The sequence below is a fragment of the Alligator sinensis genome, unplaced genomic scaffold (genome assembly GCF_000455745.1).
Source record: "Alligator sinensis unplaced genomic scaffold, ASM45574v1 scaffold917_1, whole genome shotgun sequence".
In the NCBI taxonomy this organism is placed as follows: domain Eukaryota; kingdom Metazoa; phylum Chordata; order Crocodylia; family Alligatoridae; genus Alligator; species Alligator sinensis.
Genome location: NW_005841988.1, coordinates 1,808,908 through 1,829,391, shown reverse-complemented (window position 1 = coordinate 1,829,391; position 20,484 = coordinate 1,808,908). Strand labels below are relative to the sequence as shown.

General features: G+C 37.0%; 1 protein-coding gene across 6 annotated transcripts in view; it reads right to left on the bottom strand.

Annotated features, from left to right (window-relative positions):
• Positions 1-20,484, bottom strand: part of BNC2 (basonuclin 2) — a 456,753-nt gene that overhangs the window by 313,153 nt on the left and 123,116 nt on the right. For 5 of the 6 annotated variants that reach the window (XR_003093497.1, XR_003093498.1, XR_003093500.1 and 2 more), the window contains exon 5: positions 3,786-3,986. Coding sequence is in view for 1 of the 6 variants with exons in the window: in XM_025201266.1 (XP_025057051.1) it covers positions 3,786-3,986; positions 5,174-5,239 (267 nt within the window). In the remaining 5 variants the exon portion in view is untranslated. Of the gene's footprint in view, positions 1-3,785; positions 3,987-5,173; positions 5,333-20,484 lie in introns of those variants that run through there. The other variant, XM_025201266.1, reaches the window with a different exon arrangement.

Here is a 20,484-nt window from a genome sequence, read left to right as displayed (position 1 = left end):
GAGAGAAGGAAAAAACCCTTCTAGAAAGGTTGCTAACTTTTATCTGGAACAGGTTAAATATACTTTCTTTTTATTAAAAGGTACATGTCTCTGGCATTTTCTGTCACTGTGGGTTACAGCCATTTCTCTTATGGTCTCATTTCTGAAAATGACTTAAAAGTATTTTAGAACATTACAGCCCTCAAGGTAACTGGAAGAAGAAAAATGACATTTCTTATTCTGACAAATGCACAAAACATTTACAAAAGCAGAAAATCAGAAAAGCCTGCTTTTTTTAATCAATCAAAACCAGGCCTCCTTTTCTGCTGTTAACAACCCTTTGCCAGGCTAGAATGGGCGCTGGACACAACCAGACGAGCAGTGAAGAGAAGTCAAGGGTTTCTGGTCATTCTCGACCTGTCACTGATAAAAGTGACCAAAAGAAGCACTCCTTTTAAAAAGTTAAGATTTATGCCCTTTGAGGTTATCAGCCATTCTTCTGTATACAGAATGGGATGACCCCTTTTAAGGGAACCACACTTTTATATTAAAAAAAGGTGCACAGGCAAAAACAATTCAGTCAAGTGGCTGTTTTAAACTGCTAGCAGGTAATTCAAAATACATTTCTAATCTCCCTCTACCCCTGCAAAAAAATCAAAAATTCGCTCTGGAATGCAAGGTCTGATTTTTCTTTCACCAGTGCATATTTTTGCATTAACATGAACTCAGTCTCTATGGAAAGAAAGCAAAAAACAATGACCCATGAGATATCTAGCTATAAACCAATCTATGTGATCAAACCTACATGTGACATTCACAATTGCACTTCCTCATCATGCCGTAACATATGTGCTATAGAAATATACCTTCTTCTCAAGAACTACAGCAAAACTATAAGTATATAGCTCTGTAAATAATATTTCATGTGCCTGGGCCGGTTCCTTTGAAGCTTTTTTGTTTTGGGCGTTAAAAAAAAAAAAAAATAAATAAATAAATCACTGTCATGCTCCAATCTTTCTACTAGAAACCTGCTCGAGTTTCAATTACAACCCAGGAAAGGTGGCGGGGTCGGATTGTTTGTTTTTTAAAATCATGTGGAAAGCCCAACATTATACTTAGAACTTTTTTTAAAGTAGCTCTAGAATTACTATGAATCTCTGGAAAAGTTTCAGTAAGTATTCTTTTCTAACCATGCCAAACTTTTTTTTGCAAGTTAGATGCATTTATTAACAAAAATGTAATTGGTATTCAGTGACCAAAATTTATCGTAAAGCCTAGGCATGAAAAGTAACACACTTTCATGTTTTCAAAAGATAGATAAAATATATAAGTAATTAATAAATGAGAGAATGGACAAAAAAAGATAACAAACGTGCTATGCAAGGCTATAGTGTTTTAGAAAGAAACCTTGACACAGATTTGCAGCTGCACTTTCACATAGTTTTTGCTTACAGTCTGCACAAGCTAATATGCTATAACCTTAACAAAATCAGAAATAGAAGATAAAATGTTGCCTTTTAAATAGGGAGATTACCAGTAGTGTATTACAAAATAACTCACCCTCCTTTTAAAAGCATGGTGAAAAAGTATGTGAACTGAGAATGTGTTTTAGTCAATAACAAACATCAGAGCATCTGATAACCAGATGATTAATACAGCACATTAACATAAAAGTAAAGGCTTTAAAAAAAATAAATAAATCTGTTCAATGATACCACCTTTACAATATGTATTCCAATGGAAGGAGCCCATTGATACAGGATCTGCCATGCATTTAGTCATATACTACATTTCTTCCCCCCACATCCTTGCAGAATACAGGACCACAGATGTCCTGTATTGCACCAAATCTATTTAACATTCAAGCATTAACACAATTAAAATAGCAAAAATGTAACAGCTTAGGCTAAATGCCAGTTTGCCTTGTCTGTGAACTAGTTGCCTCAAACACTTTGACTCCCTGCTACTCCATGATGTCCTTCTTTTAGTTTTGTTTCCTTTCTTTGTTAATGCTGAACAATTTCTGGTATTCCTCAGACTGTGTAGATCTAAATCTGTTTGAAAAAGGTCTAATACCAAACAGGCAATCTAACACTATCTATGTGGTTCAATAGCCATTTATCAATTGATCGTTATCTGGATCGGGTTATGTTAACTCTTTTCTAACTGAAGTCAAAAGAGCCCACTCCCCACCATAAACACTTAACCTCACTACCCAACCAAAAAAAAATAGAGCAGGTAAGTTATTAAATTGCTTTAAAGTCTATTCCTAAATATCAATAAAACTAAGCAAGTGTTATATCCTGTATACATATGCACACAGCATATGTCCCATTTAACAAGGCAGCAGCAGTCATACACTTTTTAATAGCATACAGAGTGCTTGAAATATGCATCTCTACTAGGAAAATAACTTTTTTACTTTTAGGAATGGGAAATCAGACATAAAGAGCTGCTTATTTGCCTTATGTTGATTACATTTCTATACTGGCTTACTGTATCAGCAGTAATCAGGGTCCCTCTACAGGATATATCAAAATATACCTTATTCAAATGCTTTCATCCTGTCTATAGCTATGTTGCTTAACTCTCTTCAGTAGACAACTGCTCTAGGTTAACTATCCACCATCAGGGTTTGGCATTATTTTTTCTTACACTAATTAACTGTCTTATGGCTAATATTTAGGAATGTTTTCTTAGCATAAGAAGTTAATGACATTACATTCTCCCTTAATGCACAAAACAGTGCTTTTCAGGTAAATACAAAGTTCAGTCGTCCAATTTCTAGCATTACAAAAAAAATCCAATTTAAAAGTCTAAGTCATTTAATAACTCCTCCTGTGAAAGGAGTGGGAACATTTGAAACACCTTTAAAAAGAAGCAAATTGCCTCTTTAAGAAGAAGGCATCCTGTTAAAAAGCTTCAGTTTGAACTTCCCTCCCTTACTTGAGCCTAGTCCAGGATGGAAGTTTCTCTTGCTCGCTTTTTTTTCTTCTTTTTCACCCAGAAGAGCCAAGCAATTGTGCAAGAGGAGCTACAGCACACAGGGTGCGTATCACCATGTGCATGGTACAGAGACACCAGCTCCTGTGATTAATTATCAGTTATTACTGGCCTTGCAGTAACATTTTAGCTTTCCCGTCAGAACCAGCATACCAAGCTGCCTTAAATGCGGCCCCCGGTGAAGGAGTAACTCTGGGGAGGACGCCAAGGCACAGCTCCACAGAAAAAAAGAGAGAGAGAGAGAGAGACCCGACAAACGAAACTGTCTCCTCTAACGACCCTCAGCTCTGTGCTGGCAACAATTCCAGCACAACTGCTCTCCACTCTTTAGGTCTGAATAAAGCTGTTTTCTGCCACATGAAGTCAATTAAGCTGCTCTGAGAGGCCCCCTAAATTTAGTATCAGTTTGATTTGGGGGCTTATGTACTCTGGAAGAAAGAAAGGACTTTTGCTGGGATAGCAGATACTTTTATTTATAGGAGAGAGGGAGGGAAGAAAAATGAAACAAAACAAAGGCAAACAAAGAAAGAAACCAGTCTTACCATAAGCAAGGATCTGTTTGGAAACTTTAAAACAAATGCCTCAATCTTACTTCAAGCTCTATTTTTTTTTTCTTTTTAAAAAAGAGCCCTTAGGGAAGCAATGAAGTAACCATGCACATTCCAATGACATAGTTATGACAGTTCATAGGCTATGTAGTGATAAATGAAACAAAAATGAAATGTAGAAAGAAAAAAAGGGGGGGGGAGAGAAATATTGGAATACTAAAATGCTACGTTTTAAAATAAATGAAAGCAACATACCTGTTGGGACATTCTGAATAGAAGATTAGTGTCAGTGTTCTGCCATGTCCCCATGAAACCAGATTCGGTCGTTGCCGCTCTTGTTCCGAACTGCATGGAGTTGTCAGTGCAGGAGTCTCTTAAAGTCAAGTCTCTTGCCCTCTTTCGCTCTCTGTGTCTCTGTGTGTCTCTGTCTCTCACATCCACTTCTGCCTCTTCTGACTGAAAAGTGAAGGTGGATTTTTTGAGCCTCTTGGCAGCCAGTAGCAGGAGTGTAGTGTAGTGTAGTTAAGAAGCTAGCTGCACTGTGCGTTTCATTTGGGAAGGGGGGATTTAGGGGGGGGAGGGGGTCAGAGCTTCTTTCGCACCTTCTGCACAGATACCCCTATCATTTATGCATAGATTGTGAGTCCCCAAGCTTGCCTTTGCTCAGTTTAACAGCTGTCTGTCAGGTGTGCATGCAGCACTAAGGAGACCCAACCATTAGCTTCAAACTCTCAGCCACTGGATGTCATTGGATAGCAGAGCAAAGAGTCAACTACACTGCTCCACTGTCAGGCACCAAATGACATCCTGCACTAACCCCTCTCAGTCTACAGATACACACATGCACACTGTAAGTAGCACACTGACCAGAGTGAACTGGGAGGAAAAAAGGCTGTGGCCCTTTCTCTTTTTTTGTTTTTCTTCAGCAATGCTGTCAAGTACAGCATGTAATAGCTGACACTTGCCCACCACACAGGATTTATAAAGCTTGTTTTTAAAAAAAAAAAAAAAAACAACAATTACTCTTAAATACAGTCAATACTCACTGAAAAGAGAAATGTGAAAGTTGGCCTGGTTATTTTCTTAATTGTGAGTAGCCAACTACTGAGAGAGAGTCTATTCCTATCCCAAATAAAACTCCTAACACAGAAGGGAAAAAAGCACAGGATCCAACCGCTTTTGAAATTAAACCAGAGAATCACATAAACATTTCAGCTTTCAAACCCCGTTTCCTTTGTTCAAGTAACATCTTTGGGAGGGCAAGAGGAAGGAAAGATTTACCTTTTCCCCACCCAAAGATCAAAAGTAGAGATTTTTCCCCCCAAGTTTCTGGATAATGCACATGCAGTACACCTTTCAAATCAGAAAGATAAAAGAAATTAAAGCAGAAAAACAGTGCCACCCAATCAAAAGGTAAGGTAAAGAGAACATTTTTCCCCCAAAATCTTTCCTTTGCATTTAAGGAACATGAACATACATAAAGAAAAAACAATACTGATACCAAATTAACACAGTTTAAAAGGAGCAGCCAATATTATTTGCCAAATTCTGTTTCCTACTTTACCCCTATGTGGAGGGAAAAATCACCACTACATGAACTACATAAACAATGTAACTTCAAAAATGTAAAACAAAATTCATACCATCTCATAAAAGCAGCCAGGGTAAAAAGCTATTCTTTCTAAACTTAAAAGGTAAGGAACATTCATCTTCTAATAAAATCTACAAATTTAGGAGGACAAATGTACCACTCTCTTGTTTTTCTTAACTCAAGAATAACAATAAACCTTACTCTCTGAAACAACAAAAGAAACTGAAGAGAGCTTCAGTGGCAGCTTTGTGTCATTAGTGTGCAATGAGAAAAGATGAGAAAATGTACACTATGTTGACACAAATATGCCTTCTTCCTTAGATCCTACATCTCCTGAAAGCTTTTCTGTTAAACTTTCCTCCAGTTCACCACCATTAAGTACAAAAAAATTCTCAAAAGCAGCAAATTCAATATCTGTGAAGAAACAAACAAGAACCCAAAGAACTGTTGCCTTAAAATATATTAAGTCCACCTGTGGTCAATAAAAATATTCTCTTTAGTGGGGGGAGAACCTATGAGTCAACTGTGCCAACAGTGGCTGTACCTTTACAGCTAGCTATTACCCACTTAAACTCCCTCTAAAATTTGCTAGCCTCTTGATTTCTGGAGTGGCACTCAGTGCCTCAGTCAAGCTGCCTGCTCAGCTTCTGACCTTCCCACTAATGGCTGTTATTTGTGGGAGGCTTAAGGACACTGTCAATAGCATGCTTCCTCCTCTCTTCTCCTCTCTGCATTTCTCTCTCTCCCTCTCTCTCTGCCTCTCCTCTCCCCCCTCACCCTCCTCCCCATTCTTTTTTCCTGTCCTGCAGTCCTCTCCACTCCCAGGGAAAAAAAGCACGCACACGCACACAAAATCAACTGGCATGCAGCAGCAAGCACCTGCAGTAATAGACTCTTTTATTAAAACTGTTATTCTGCAAGACTTGAAATTCCCAGTGGACCGGGCCATGTCAAAGCCGATATAATTAACTAGAGGCTCAGCAACGGATCAATTACCAGACAAGCAAGTGATAGTGAAATCAATGAAAGATCATCAGCCACATTATCAGTGTTGCAACTCATTAGGGTAAAACTGAGAAATGTGCTCAAAGCGAGCCCAAGCAAGGTGGCATTACAAAACAAAGGGCTAATTTGGAGACCCTGCTGTGAACAATCTGTAACAGAATTAGCCTTTTTTCCCCCCTAAACTGCACAGCTCTGTAACTAAATGTGACAGACTGAGAGAAGCAGTTTATTAAGACACCAACTCCAAGTTTATTTAGTTCATAAACTCTCTCCTAGAAAATCAATACAGTCTGTACAGGGTTATTAGGCTGACTAGCTAATACATCCAAATCTAGTCTTCCCAAGCAGCAATCCTGGCCAAATGCTACCTGTTCTAGGTGAATTCCGAACTGTTTCAAAGCATAGTATTAAAGGAGGACTATCATTTAATTGTCATAAATGGGGTTGCCATGCCAAAAAAAAAAAAAAGAATGGGGAGGAGAGTGAAGGGGGAGAGGAGAGGCATAACAACATGATAAAGGGAAAAAATATTATTTTCTTTCTTTCTTGATAATAAATATGACACAGAAAGAAAACAAGTTTTTACCTAAAACCAGCTCAAGCCATCAAATCTACATTATTAGTTTTCAGTCACACCTTGTTTAAATATACTAATACCAACACACACAATTAAGAAAACAAATACTTAGTGAATTTGAAAAGGGATATGTGAAGTACTAACCTGTGAAGAGATAAAAGTAATCTCTTCAGGAAAAACAAAATAGAAGTACACCTCCTTCAGCAACAGACTAAGCCTTGTCTAAGTCTATAACTATTTGCTGTGTGAAAGAAGAGACACAACTGACATGACATTTAAAAAAATTATAATTGTGAAAATCCAAGCTAAGAATCCTACATTTTCTTTGAAATGTACTATCCTGCTCTTTGCTGATTTAATTCCTGTGCTGGCAGAAATATTTTGGGGATCATTTCAAGGAGCATGGACATGTCTTATTTTTTTTCTCTCCACACTTGGCTACCTTGCTCTGAAAACAAAGTCTTTAAAAGCAGTGTTAAATGAATAATCCTAATTCATCAAGAGCTTTCTAGGTAGCCATATGAACTACATGCATCTCACCTTTACATAGTATTTTGTATTGGAAGATAAAGAGAGTCAAAATTGCATTATATTTTTCAGATTATCTGAATGGACTGATGCTGAATGAAAGGGGTGGTTGCTGGACTTGGATATGTGTGTAAGTCAGTAACCAGTAAGATTATTGTGAATAAAACATCTTGTAGCCCAAGAATTCAAAGAGCTTTGCAATCTACATGTGAATTAAAAACTTTTTTTTTTCAAACACTGGATACTAAAACAAAGCCTTTTATAAAATTAAATACATTTTTGTGGATTTATCTGAAATATAAAACTGTCCATTGCCTCTCTCCTCCTAAAATTATAGGTGTCAAGATACCCAACACTACCAATTTAGCAAGACAAGATAACACATTAGCCACATATGCATAAAAAAACCAAGATAAGCTAGATAATGCCTACAGGTAAACCTCATCACAAAACCATTACATAACATGAGCATCTCTTACTTGTTCCAAATTCCTTTATTATGAACATGTAAGTGTTAGTTTACACAAAGGATTAATAAAAATACATAAAAATCATTAGATATGGAAAAATATTTTTTCTTTTTGCTCCAATTATTTTTTATTATTAAGTTGTTGAAACATGCAACAGTTACTATCTTTAATATTCAATAATATGTAAATTCTTTAAAGGAGCCTTTGTTCCAGGTCTATGCTTTAGATATTAATCAGGAAAATAACTATAGAGGAATTTTGTAAAAAATAATAAATCTACATGCATATAACTATGTACTGTGCATGTACATTCAATGAGGCCCAATTAGTTGGAAAGAATTTGCATTTCAGTTAGTATGAGCTAACAAGACTGTAGGGAGACAATGCAATTCTACTGGCAGGGCAAGAAAGAATGCTGTTTTTCTGTAAGCGTTAATTCCCACAACTGATCATTTTAAAATGTTACTGATCTTTACAGTATTTGTTTTTCTAACATCTAGGAGTTCACTATAAATGTTTAAATTAGCTATACATGCAGCAGTGTCCCATAGATCACTCCTGGGGAAAAGAGAAAGCAGTGGGCATGGATTTATTTATTTATAGTAGTGGTAAAGCTATTGTATAATAATTGTTAATCAGCACTTTAAAAGGAATGCTCCTTAATTGTGGTTTTGGTTCTAAAATTTGACCAGGAAAAATTGAAAAATAAGGGAGTATTACATGTTACAACTTACATATGCATATATTTCTGAAATCAGTAGTACATACACATGTGTGTATTCTAGCACTTGATCTCATTATCGAAATACATAATTTTGTAATATGATCTGTACACTTGATTGACCTACTCTGTAGTACCTGTAAATCCCAAAGTTCAGTTTGCTGCAGATGTTAACAGATTCTGTAATCTGTAATGACAGTAAACTGGCCTTTGCTCTTCCCTTATTCACTATTCATTTTCAAGGCTTGGTTAAGTATATAGCTGGGTTAAAGATCAGTGGTTTTTCATGTGACACACTCTGGTATTCATCTGATGGCTTGTCAGGACAAAACTGTCCCTGTTCTTGCCAAAATAATAAAAATGAAATGGTCCTCCACATCGCATGACAGACAATCAGCCCTTCTTTGTGTTGGAACAACCAAACTTATATAATTAAAATGTTTTATAGAAAAGTTATAACAGAGTAGTTGACTTTGCTCCAATAAAACTGGTACATATCCATAAATGACAGAGAAATTAATCTTCTCTCATTCATTAAAATAACATGTGAACAGTCTTTTACCAGTTGTACTTGTATGTGACTCAAGGATAAAACTGAAGTTGTGCATTTATGTCATAGGGGAGTTAATACTTTCAAAATATGCAAAGCCAATATGATGGTCACAGTCACAAGGAATGATGTAAGAAGCTTGCTCTACAACATCTGTTAGATTGTATGAAATGTTAATGTTTTCATTCCTTAAATGAAAAAAGGAAGAATTAATAAAGGAAACCTTTTCTGGACAGATAATCAGGTCACATTTCCATATCCTAAGAAAGAGACATTGGCACTACCATAGCTCCTCTGAAAACTGCCATCCTTACCTTGTAAAACATGTTCTACGTGAGTTTTAATAGGTCACAAATTTCTGACTCAAAAATAAAAAACAAAATGCATACTAGTTGATTAGGTCATCCTCCAACAATAAGACTGCATCCTTCTTAGACCATCCTATGCTACAAATGTTTTGTTGAATCCTTCTCCTTCTCAGCTTTATCTACAGTGTTGTGCATTTAGGAATATATTTTTTTCATTTTGATGTGTATTACTGCCATTGATTCTAAAAGGAGCATATATATGGTAGGAGCACCAGTAAATATTTCAGAATTATACTATAGGCAGACAAGGTTCCTTGGGTGAATTATACTATGGCTTTGTTGTATTTAAAAATAGAAAGAAAAACTCTCTCAGGCCAAAATTTTTGGCAGAATTTGGGACAATAGTAGGGCACTGGAATTTTCTACCAATTCAGATTCTTCAAAATCAATAACATTGCTACCCAGAAAGACCCGTTACAAACAGGAACAGGTGTGTTTGTTGGTGGAGAGCTGTGTGTTTCAGATTTGAGTAATGGACCTGGGGGCAATTATGAAAGCTTACCTTTACATGGCACAAATTATACTGTTTATCAACCCAGGGTGATGAGAGACATATGGTTTTATAAAACAGTAACATAAATTTATGTTGCCTGAAATTCCACTTCTTTAAGGGAAAAGACATCCTGTATTTCTTGAGCAACTATGTACTGGAAGGTGATTATGATGTGTGCCAAAATGACTAAGTCTACAGTCCAGCATCAAAAAAGCCCCCCATCGAATGGACAAAAACAAAGCCATTACTATGTCTGCATGGAATATACAGACATAGAATTAGACAAATTTTAGGAAGGATGAAACACAAGTAGCCTGATATATTCTTGCAAGCATCCATAATCTAGTACTAAAACACAGCAATTAATTATACCCAGATAATTTGCTAAATAACCACTTCCTATAAAATTAGATCACATGGACTAGCTTGAGTTTTAACTAACACTACCCACCAAATGCAAGCAAAATGCTAAACAGAACTTTTAAAAAAGCTGACAAGCACAACATTTTACCTGCCAAGCAAAAACTTGATGCCATTATATATGTAAATATTGCTACTGTTTTGCTGGTAAGCAGTACATGAAAACTGGCATCATTTCAGCACATGGGACACATTTTTCTCTGGCCTCCATTTCATGTGTACATTGGCTACTTTGTTTATAAACAGGCAATTGCCCCTTTATTCTTTATTTCTTTGTAACTATATACAAAAAGGGCTACTGTAGTGGCTTCCAAAATCAATAGATTAAGAACTGATTCATGGGCTACTTTAGTCAATGGAGAGACTCCATTGGCTTCAAAAGGCTCTGACTTACGTCCTCTAAATCTAATGGGAAAATGACCATATTGTGCCCTGTAATATTAGCCTTTTTCTGTCCACTAATGGTATGGACAAATATACATTTTGCAGAGGCTTTAAAAGGGGTAGAGGTAGCAGCTGTTATGCTATAACTTTTGTTACTCGTGCAAGAGCCTGTAGCAGGGTTAAAGTTGGAGTGGCTTTGGCCCATTTGTATAACTACAGGTTCATGCATATGTAACACTCAAGAGCATAACAGTGGTTGCATGCTCCTAAGCAACAGCTCCCCCTCCCCTCTGAAACTACTACAAATGTTTGTTTGTCCATACCCTCAGGATGCCACTACTGAAATAACTGTGCACCTCAGACCATCGCTTAAAGGGGACCCAAAAGGATTTTAAGATCTCCAAAAGAAACAAAAAAGCATACCTATAAAAATAAAATGCATTTACCTTTTTAAAAAAGAAATCTGAAAACTAATTGTTCTTTTCCGTAGGGCTTGAGTTAAGGATTCAGTAGCAACGGTTGCGGGTTCACTGCAATACCAAGTAAGATCATAAACTATTAAAACAAAGCAGCAATTCTGTCTATGTAGATAACTGAAAGAAGGAATTCACGTACTCTGATTTAATAAGGCAAATGCATTTGTCCATCTTTAAGTCCACACACACATATATATATAGATATATGTATGTGTGTGTGCGCTCATATGCGTGTATGCAAAAGCACTCATCTGTGAATGGCGTGTGCGTGGAGGGGAGGTTAACCCCTGTCTTAAAACAGATTTTTACTTTTTTTTTGCTTTGTTATACATTTAAACTATATATCACTGATGTCCTGATTTTAAAACCTTGGAATTCAGAACTGTGTGTTTAATTCCAGTTTAGTAGAAGATTTTACTATTAAGACTATCACCCGTGGGCACTGAATTTTATTATACACATCCCTTAACTAACTTGCCTCTATAAACATGCAACTTCTTTGGATAATATGCTGTATTGTGCCCAATCCATAAATTATTTGATATCTGAAAAGGCCTGTTACAATTAAATAATTAACTGAAATCTACGCAGCTTACAGCATATTTACATTTTAGATGGCTGAAAAGGCACTTCATTTACAAATAGGAGGCTGAAGTGAGAGCTCTATTTCCTAATTAGCAACTTATTCGCAACACACAGAGCTGCCTGAGCTGCCCAGTGTCCTAGCAGCTCCTGGACAATTAGCGAAAGCTGCATTAGCAGGAACACAGCAGTCTCTGTCTCACTTCTTTCTAGAGAATGGGAACGATGAGTTCCATCACCTGGCTAGCAGTAGCAGCAGCCACAAAGTCCTCGGGGACTTGGACAAAGAGATTCATCTGCAGCCTTGGCAGCTACTAAAACATGCCTTAGTAACAGTCATACTACCACACATTGGCACAAAGTCCTTTTAGTAAGGGCTGTTGTCTAAGTGACCTGTCACAGAGCTTCATAAAACAGCATTAATACCATGGGCCAAAAGGAGATTGATCTTTGAGCTTCGTGGTCTCCTGTTGTCAACAGTGCATTATAAAACCAATACTAAATACTTTATAAACAGGTCTCCCTACAGTGTATTAGAAGATCAGTGCATATTTCATTCCCTATAGTTAGGTAGCCACATATCCATCAGACAATTAAATAATTTATAAGATACTCAGAAGTACAATAAGAGTCAATAAACTTTTTAATACTTATCCTATTTTTAAGACAGACCTGAAGCAAAGGACTAGCATACCTGCTGAGGACAAAGAATTGGAAAAACTGAATTTACTTAGCGCCTTTTTACCTGCCACATCACTCTCTCTCTCAAACAAATCTCCTGCTTTCCACTCGAAGTGGTTCTCCCTCATTTAAAAAAATCTTCCATAAAGTATAGCGTTACCCAATTAATATAACATTAAAAAAGGCCTAAGTGACTTCTATGTCAAAAGTAAAATTGTCTTTTAGTCACTTACTGAAGGGGGCGGGGGGGATCTGGCCTGATTTCAGAAGTGCAGAATGCCCATAACTCCCACTGAAGACAATGAGATCTGAAAATTCTCAGCACCTTTGAAAAATGTTAATTAATTTCCCATTCTGCACAACTCTTATACTGTGCTGCCACTGCAACACATCAAGACACAGCAAGCATACATAAACATTCATGGCTCAGTAAGTATACATAAACCCTCATGGCACATTTTTAACTGGTCCTAGATATTTGCCCATTCTTAATCTCAATGATGAGAGAGCCATTAATAGTTACTTTAAACCTAAGATAGTATGAGACAAAGCAAGTCTATCACTTTTTTTTATCATCAAAATACAGTTTAAATCAGAACATAAGAACTGCCATTTACTGGGTCAGACTGTAGGTCCATTCACCCAGTCTCTTGTGCACACAGTGGCAGAGAGAGGATGAGGAAGGGGCAATGAACAGGGTGACCAGGGTGTTTTTCACTGTTCCTCCCTCACTCACAAACTCTAGCACTTAGTATCTAGGAAGTTCCGAGTCAGAGGCTGTACCGCTAATACTCATGCTCAATAGCTATTATGCACCTTTCCTCCAGGAATTTGTCCTTTTTTAATCTGGCTAAACTGTCAGCTTCCACAACATCTTGTGGCAGTGAGTTCCACACTTTAATTACCTGCTGTGTGAAAAAGAACTTTTGTTCATTTTAAACTTACTACCCTATGAGTTTCACTTTGTGATCTCTAGTTCCTATAAATGTGAGACACAGTGGATGTGTCTACACATGCCTCCCATGGCGCAGTTATTATTGTGCCGTCATTTAGTACTTGCCTTAGGAGGTAGTAAATGATGGTGCAGTAACAGCCATTACTGCTCTGTCACATGGCACACTGTTATTTTTAGCAGCTATGTCACTGTAGCAACATGCTATAGTGAGGTAGCTTGTCGCTATGGCAACATAGCACCAGCATCACGGTTTGTGCCCACTGGCACTATGTCACCATAGCTCATCATTATGGCGACCTAGCATCTTGTGTAGATGCACCCAGGAAATAATAAGTCCCAAGATGCTAACTCTCATAGTCTTTGCAACTTGCATTTAAAATTTTCTATGCCTCATTGGAAATTATCAAAACCCTGATTTTGAGAATGGATGCCCTTGGATTTTTTTCTAACTTGTTCTAAAACAGATGCTTTTTTTAGCTGGGAGTAGTTTCCAAGCCACCACAGGCGTGGACTTTTGTGTAGAATTGCGGGGGCCATGGTTTCACAGACTAGCCACATTAATATGGGATAGCAAGCATCTGGAACCCACAGCTGTGTGCATTCCAGCCCCAAAGCACCCACAAAATCTATTCCAATGCAAACCCCCTGTTCCCAAGCCACATCTGAACCACACTGGTTTTCTTCAGGAGCCAGAGTTGATATATACTCCTGAAACTGAAGCTGCTGGGTTCTCTCCATTCACACAATTAAAGAGGAATAGGGAGTGTTGAGCAGTAGGCAGGAAGTCTTCTTTAAAGGAAAACACAATAGGCAAAACCTTCAACCTTCCTGTAGCCAATATACATTTAATAAAAAGGACTTGAATAGCATAAGTGGCCACTAAAAGAACCATTTGTGGGAAGAGCAGGCTTCCTTTTGTACAGTGACTGGTAAATTTCTTTAGAGCTGTCTCTCAAGAAGGCCCTCACAAGCCTAGTCTTATGGGATGTGCCAGGATTGGGGCCATAGCAGACAATGCTATGGATGTTTCAGGCAAGAATGTGGCTCCTGAGGAGGCTGCTCTTTCTTTCCAGCCCTAAAGTCTATGAAATCTATGCTCTGAGTTTTGAAGCTACCAGTATGGCTATGAGAGGGTATAAGGAGCCTCTCCAACTTCTGGAACAGAGCAAGTTCCAGATGGCACAATGGTGGACTTAAAACACTTTTTCCTATCTTCCTCCTAGGCTGTTAAACCCTTTGCTGCATCACTTGGATGGTAAGAAATGTAATAAAGTTTACACTAAGAAGGGACTGACACTTCCTTCAAAGATCAGGTATCCTCTTTGGCCTAATCCTTAGGATTTAGCCCACCTCTGACCCATCCACCTTCCTGCCATAAGGGTGGATTGCAAGTACCCTAAATTTAACTCAGGCAGCAAAGATCTAAGATTGCACATTCTCTATAAAGGCTAATAGGGTCAACAAGCTATATCCTTTCTCTCTCACTCCTATGCATCTCTGATGAATGAGCCCTTTCATCATTTCATCTGTTCAGGAAGCTAACAAGATGTTGCAACCAAATAGCACAAGCCATGTTACTACCTGAGATTAAACTCATTTTCTTACTCCTTTAACCATAAAACCAGGCTTCTAGAATGCTTTAAGGAAGATGAAAACCTTCCAGAGATCTGATCAATTTGGTCTTTAAGAAACAAATTCTTCCCAGTCCCAACTCCAGTGATCTCATAAAACCCACAGCATCCTGTAAGCAAGGCTGTTCAGCTATGGGGATGTGGCAAGACTTCTCCTGGAGGCCTGAAAGAGCCTTAAATACAAGGGAATTTCTGTAAGTCAAATGGGTTCATCCAACCAATAAGAGCTGATTAATGTTCTCCCCCCACAAGTAACGTTCACTTTATAAAGTCTGCAGTACAAAGATGACACTGGACAGGGGAAAGGCTCTGGTATGGTTGAATGTGAGTACTTTCTATCCCCTCCCTTCAAGGTCCCCACAGTTGACCATTATCCACATTTCAACACTCCATTAAGTTTGGTGTGGGTTCAACATCAAAACAGCCACCTATTTCCAATCCACCAGCATGTTTGGTTTAATCAATTTGGTACATGCAATGAGCGGGGGATGAGTACAGAGGCAACAGTTAAAAAACAGGTTACTATCAGGTTTTGTTTGTTTTAATTTATTTTAGATTATCCCTCTTCAGGTTCTCCCATTGGACACTAGTAAAATTAGATGACAGTCAATCACAAAATAATGGTGGTGATGCCAATAAACTTCCATGAAGATGCTGTAATAAGGAAAAGGGTTAGTATTTTGTACTATTGTACTCCAGCATTGTTGACCCAAAGCTTAAAAACACTAATCTAACTGCTGAATACGTACTGTATGTCCACTAAGTGACACAGTATTCTCTCCTGCTGCCACTATGGCACAAAAGAATGCTTCAGTGAGTTTTATATCTAGCTCATCAAATCTTATATGGCCTGAAAGCAAACCACATTCCACTATTTTATTAGTATAAGCTAAAGCAAAGATTTGAAACCTATTGCATGTATCATAGTCTCTGTTGCTCTGAGACTGGTCTTAGCAACAAAAGTCTTAGCCTCTTAAAGGTGACCTGCAAGGGAAAAAACATTTCTTTTTTGCTTCTTTATGAGGCAGACATTAATAGCAGATTTTTGAAGACCATCTAAGTAATACAGTGAATAACTTTCTGTATTTTTGCTAAAGGACTCCTTAAAGGAATGAGGAAAGCTTCATCCACACCCTCAAGTGAAGGAGCAAAGTTATAGAATCTTTCACAGAGACAGCGCTTTACCTAAGTGTTTGTCAGGTATGTGAGTAAAATGTGGTAGGCATTAACAAAAACAGCCCAAGTTTTCTTTCTTTTGCCAGTCACATTCAAAAGGAAGGTGTACAGTAAGCTTCAGTGTAGATGTCTGTCATATAATTTCCCCCTTTTATACCTCATTCCAGCCCTAGCCCCCCTCCTACCCATCAATAGCAAAAACAGAAAAAGAAATAATCCAGGAATAGGATCCTACATTTTTCAGATGAATATAACTTGATTTCATTTTAGCTATGTATTTTACTAGCTTGTGATCTCCAGTAATTTCAGGAAAGTAACCTGAATCCCTGTCCTTCACTGAAAAGTGCTGTGCTTCTGTTCTTGTCCCTACTCTCTTAGCTTTATTTTTAAGGCCATAGAAAGCTGAGCTTCACAAAAAGTGTTGATGACATTTTTTCAGTTTCCTAAAGAGTTGAATTTACTGTAGATTTAAGGTTCAATTTATTTTTCAATATGCAAGAATGTATCAATGCTTATCTAGCAAATTCAAATCTTGCACTTGTACACACATGCACAACAACTGATTTTCACAAGGATAGGAAGCAAGTGATGAGACTGAACCAAACCCACATCTTGCATCACCAGGTTCTTGGCTAAATAGTTGCTCTTGTAATTATGTCTTTATTCACATACTTACTTTTGTATAAAATCTATGGAAGAAACCAAAATGATTTCTATTCTTCTTAAAAAGAGATTTTGTTTACAAAGGACTGAACATTTGTTTCATTATTCTTAGTTGTTGCAACAGAATGTTATTTTTATTTGCAAAAAGACAACATCTAAATGTCTGACTCATCTAAAAGAGCTCAGGCTTCATTGTGCCTCTCTACAAACAGGAGAGAGAAGCCAAGTCCAAAGGGCTTTAAAATCTAAGTAAATGAAAGAGCAAAAGAGATGGAAAAAGGAAAGATTTTTATTGGTGTGCAATGGATATATATAGGAGGTTAAGGCTGGAATTTTCATGACCTCACACCCTACTTGATACCATATTCTCAAAAGAACTCACTGTGGTGCTGGATTTTTTTTTTAAATCTGGCCCTGATGTAGATAGATAAATGAAGTCAGTCTGTTTAAATGAAGCTGGCCCAATCCGAAGCCTATGCAGGAAGTCCAGTGCAGAACAATGTACCCAAATTTCCTAAGTCCCAAGCTCCTGTTTTAATCAACAATCTTCGTTTCAGCCAAATGAGTCCACAAGACTAATGCTCAGCAGACAATGAGTTTAGGAGAGAAGCTGTCACTGATGCCTCTGAAGCTTCACTGTAAAGTTGTTAGGTAAATTTCACAAGAAAAAATATTTTGGAAAACAAGTACTTTAAAAAGGTAAATGAAAATATTCATGATTTGTTCCAGTTTCTGACCAGCTCTAATGCTAAGTTTACTCCGTCTCTCATAACTTAGTATGTGTATATCTCAAATTTACTATAACAAAACATAGAAAACGATTAGAACCACACATAAATTGCTGCTGGTTTCTCTTCTTGACATCAAATGCAACTTGATCACTCCAACACAAATGCATGATTTAGTTCTCGTTTTTCAGAGGACAAAGTGAAGAGTAGCAGTTTTACAGCTGCATATTTTGTACAGTAGCACCAAACCCAGCCAGTCCCTTAGGAAGTAAAGCAGCTAAACATTGGCAGAATAGGTGGAAGAAAAGCTTCCATGTAAACACTAAAAAACTGAAACAATTAATTCATACAATTGCCTGTTTTTACAAAAGAATTTTGAAATATATTTCATTAGAATCTGAAACGTATGTTTCTAGTGAATTTCAATATAAATTTGATTTACAAATTCCAGTTAAAGTGCGACACAGCCAGCAGAATAAATTACTATAATAAATCATTATTAAATAACTGTAAATCTTTATAATGGAATAATGTCTAATAAAAATATACAGTCGAAGTGAATATTCTGGGGAGAAACATTCTTTACATACTAGAACACAAATTACAAAACTTACCATGCTAGGGCTACAGTATAATTCAATGGGTGAAAGGGGGAATAAAATTCACATGAATACTGCTTAATCTACTGTGGTTTCATGTTAACAATTGCATCTGAACAAATTGCATGGTAAAAGATGATGGCATGAGTGCCATACTTCAGAGCTTTTTTATGTCAAATATTCACATTTCTGGTAGTGAACTTCAGTCCTTGCTAGGCATTCAATGTATTAGCAGAGCAGCACATTTACATGGCAAGTATCAATAAAAACTGTGAACTGTGTATCTGCATCCTCAAAAGCTGTCCCTAAGAATCAGATGCATCTAAAAAAATTCTCGGTTTTAAATTGTGTTTCTTTTGATGTGCAGCAGATGGACATTTACAGTAATCCATTACTGCAGAAATCAACTGAAGAGCCATTTCCTCATTCCAAAACTTCCCATGCCTTATTTAGCTCTTACAAGACTTCATTTGTCAAAGTGCAGACACAGTGCTGATGTCGCATCCAATGGCGCATTACTATAGTCAAGATGAGCTGCAGCAAAGCGACAGGCCCAAGAGTACCTTGCTACAGAGTGTGATTGCTTCCACTGCCTCTTGGGATGGGTAAATTATTAACTGACACTTTCACAACTGAAGAACTGTCTAAGATAAACCCATTAAAACTGTTAGCCTACAGAACACTTCACACTGCTGGTTTCTTAAATCTTTGTCAATGTCATCATTTAGCTGAGATTTTTAAGTATATATGAGTCAACATTATAAAACTTTGTATAATGGAATTAATGTTTCTTCTATTTTTCCTTGTTTTATTTATTTTTGTTGGCCATACAAAATTTTATAGTGAAGGGAAGGTTGCAAGGAGGAAGACTATATAAAGGAATGAGAGAAATCCATCTATCACAGTAACAAATATACTAAACACTGTGATCCATCCGATTAAGTTTATCTGCAGAATTCACTACAAACAGATGATGAATAGATATACTGAACATGTGTCCTACAACCAAAGTCTGAGTAAATTAAAATATTAATGTAATACAGACAAGACTTGTGACTTATCTAGAAAATTTCCCAACCCAGGCATAGAATCTACTCAACTTAAGTGACTCATGATGATCTTGAATATTTCACTTGTGAGCTGACATGCAGACTTCTGCAAATCTGCCTGTCAGGACAGAACATGTAGCCCCCACTTTGTTATTACAATCTGTATGACCAAAAAAAAAAGTAAAAGCATAACACAAAACTTTTTTTGTTTTTTTACATTTTCATATCTAAAAGGGATGCTCTATTATTGAACGTCACTGATGCTGAAATTCATACTTGTGTTATTTGATGCTTTCTATTTTAGTAATCTATTCTCTTAAATGTCCTGTTCAAGCTTTTATAGGTTTTACCTATACCTGAGGAAGCTGACACAATGCTAACATTGTATACTTTTTGTACACTACAGTATATAACAGTATAACACTGGTTTTCAGAGTCTACTGCATTGACCAAAAACCTGTTTTTAACAATAGTTGTGCTAAATTTAGCTTTTCCTATTCACTTCACTAAAAAAAATCCTACTCTTGTGCACAGACAAAGCTGCTATGGATGCTCCTTTTTATGTAAGCATGGAAGAATTTACATTTCAGTCCCAAATCCAACCACACTTACCAAAACACGATCAGTGAAACTCTTCTGTATGTAATTAAAATTGTCTTTTGATGAGTACAGGATACATCTGACTATCACGAGTATGTGTGGAATCAACATAAAATCTTTTCAGTGAAGTAAATTTTCTGCTGGATTAACTATGAGATCTAGAGACAAATGCTCCTGCAATCTAATCCTGGTCTTTTTATGATGCATTGTAGAGCACTGGGCAAATTTTACATAGCTAATTTTTCACATTTGAACTCTAAAATAGAGAGCTTCTGTTTTTGGGTGCTGTGCTTCAAACATGTAGAAGCCTGATTTACAGAGTTGTTGACTACCTGCAGCTCCTGTTGGTTTCTGTCACACATAAGGGTGCTTAACCCTCCTGAATAGTCAGAGCCCTACGTGCCTTTAGTGGGATACCTAATATTAGGAGCTATTTCTGAAGATCAGGCCTGAAGTGGCAATAATGCTTAATCCAATATTGCAAGGACTAGCAGTTACAAAATACTTCTTTAAATGCAAATAAATTAAGGAAATGGCAATTAAAAAAAAAAAAAGCATTAAGAATTGGCTTTTTCCTTTACTGGATACAAGGCAAAAATTAACCAAAATATTCAAGAGCATTAATCCATCATCTCCATATTTACAGTATCTGCATACAATCTACAGACATTGGATGGATCCATGTATCTACAGTCTAGCCCCATTAA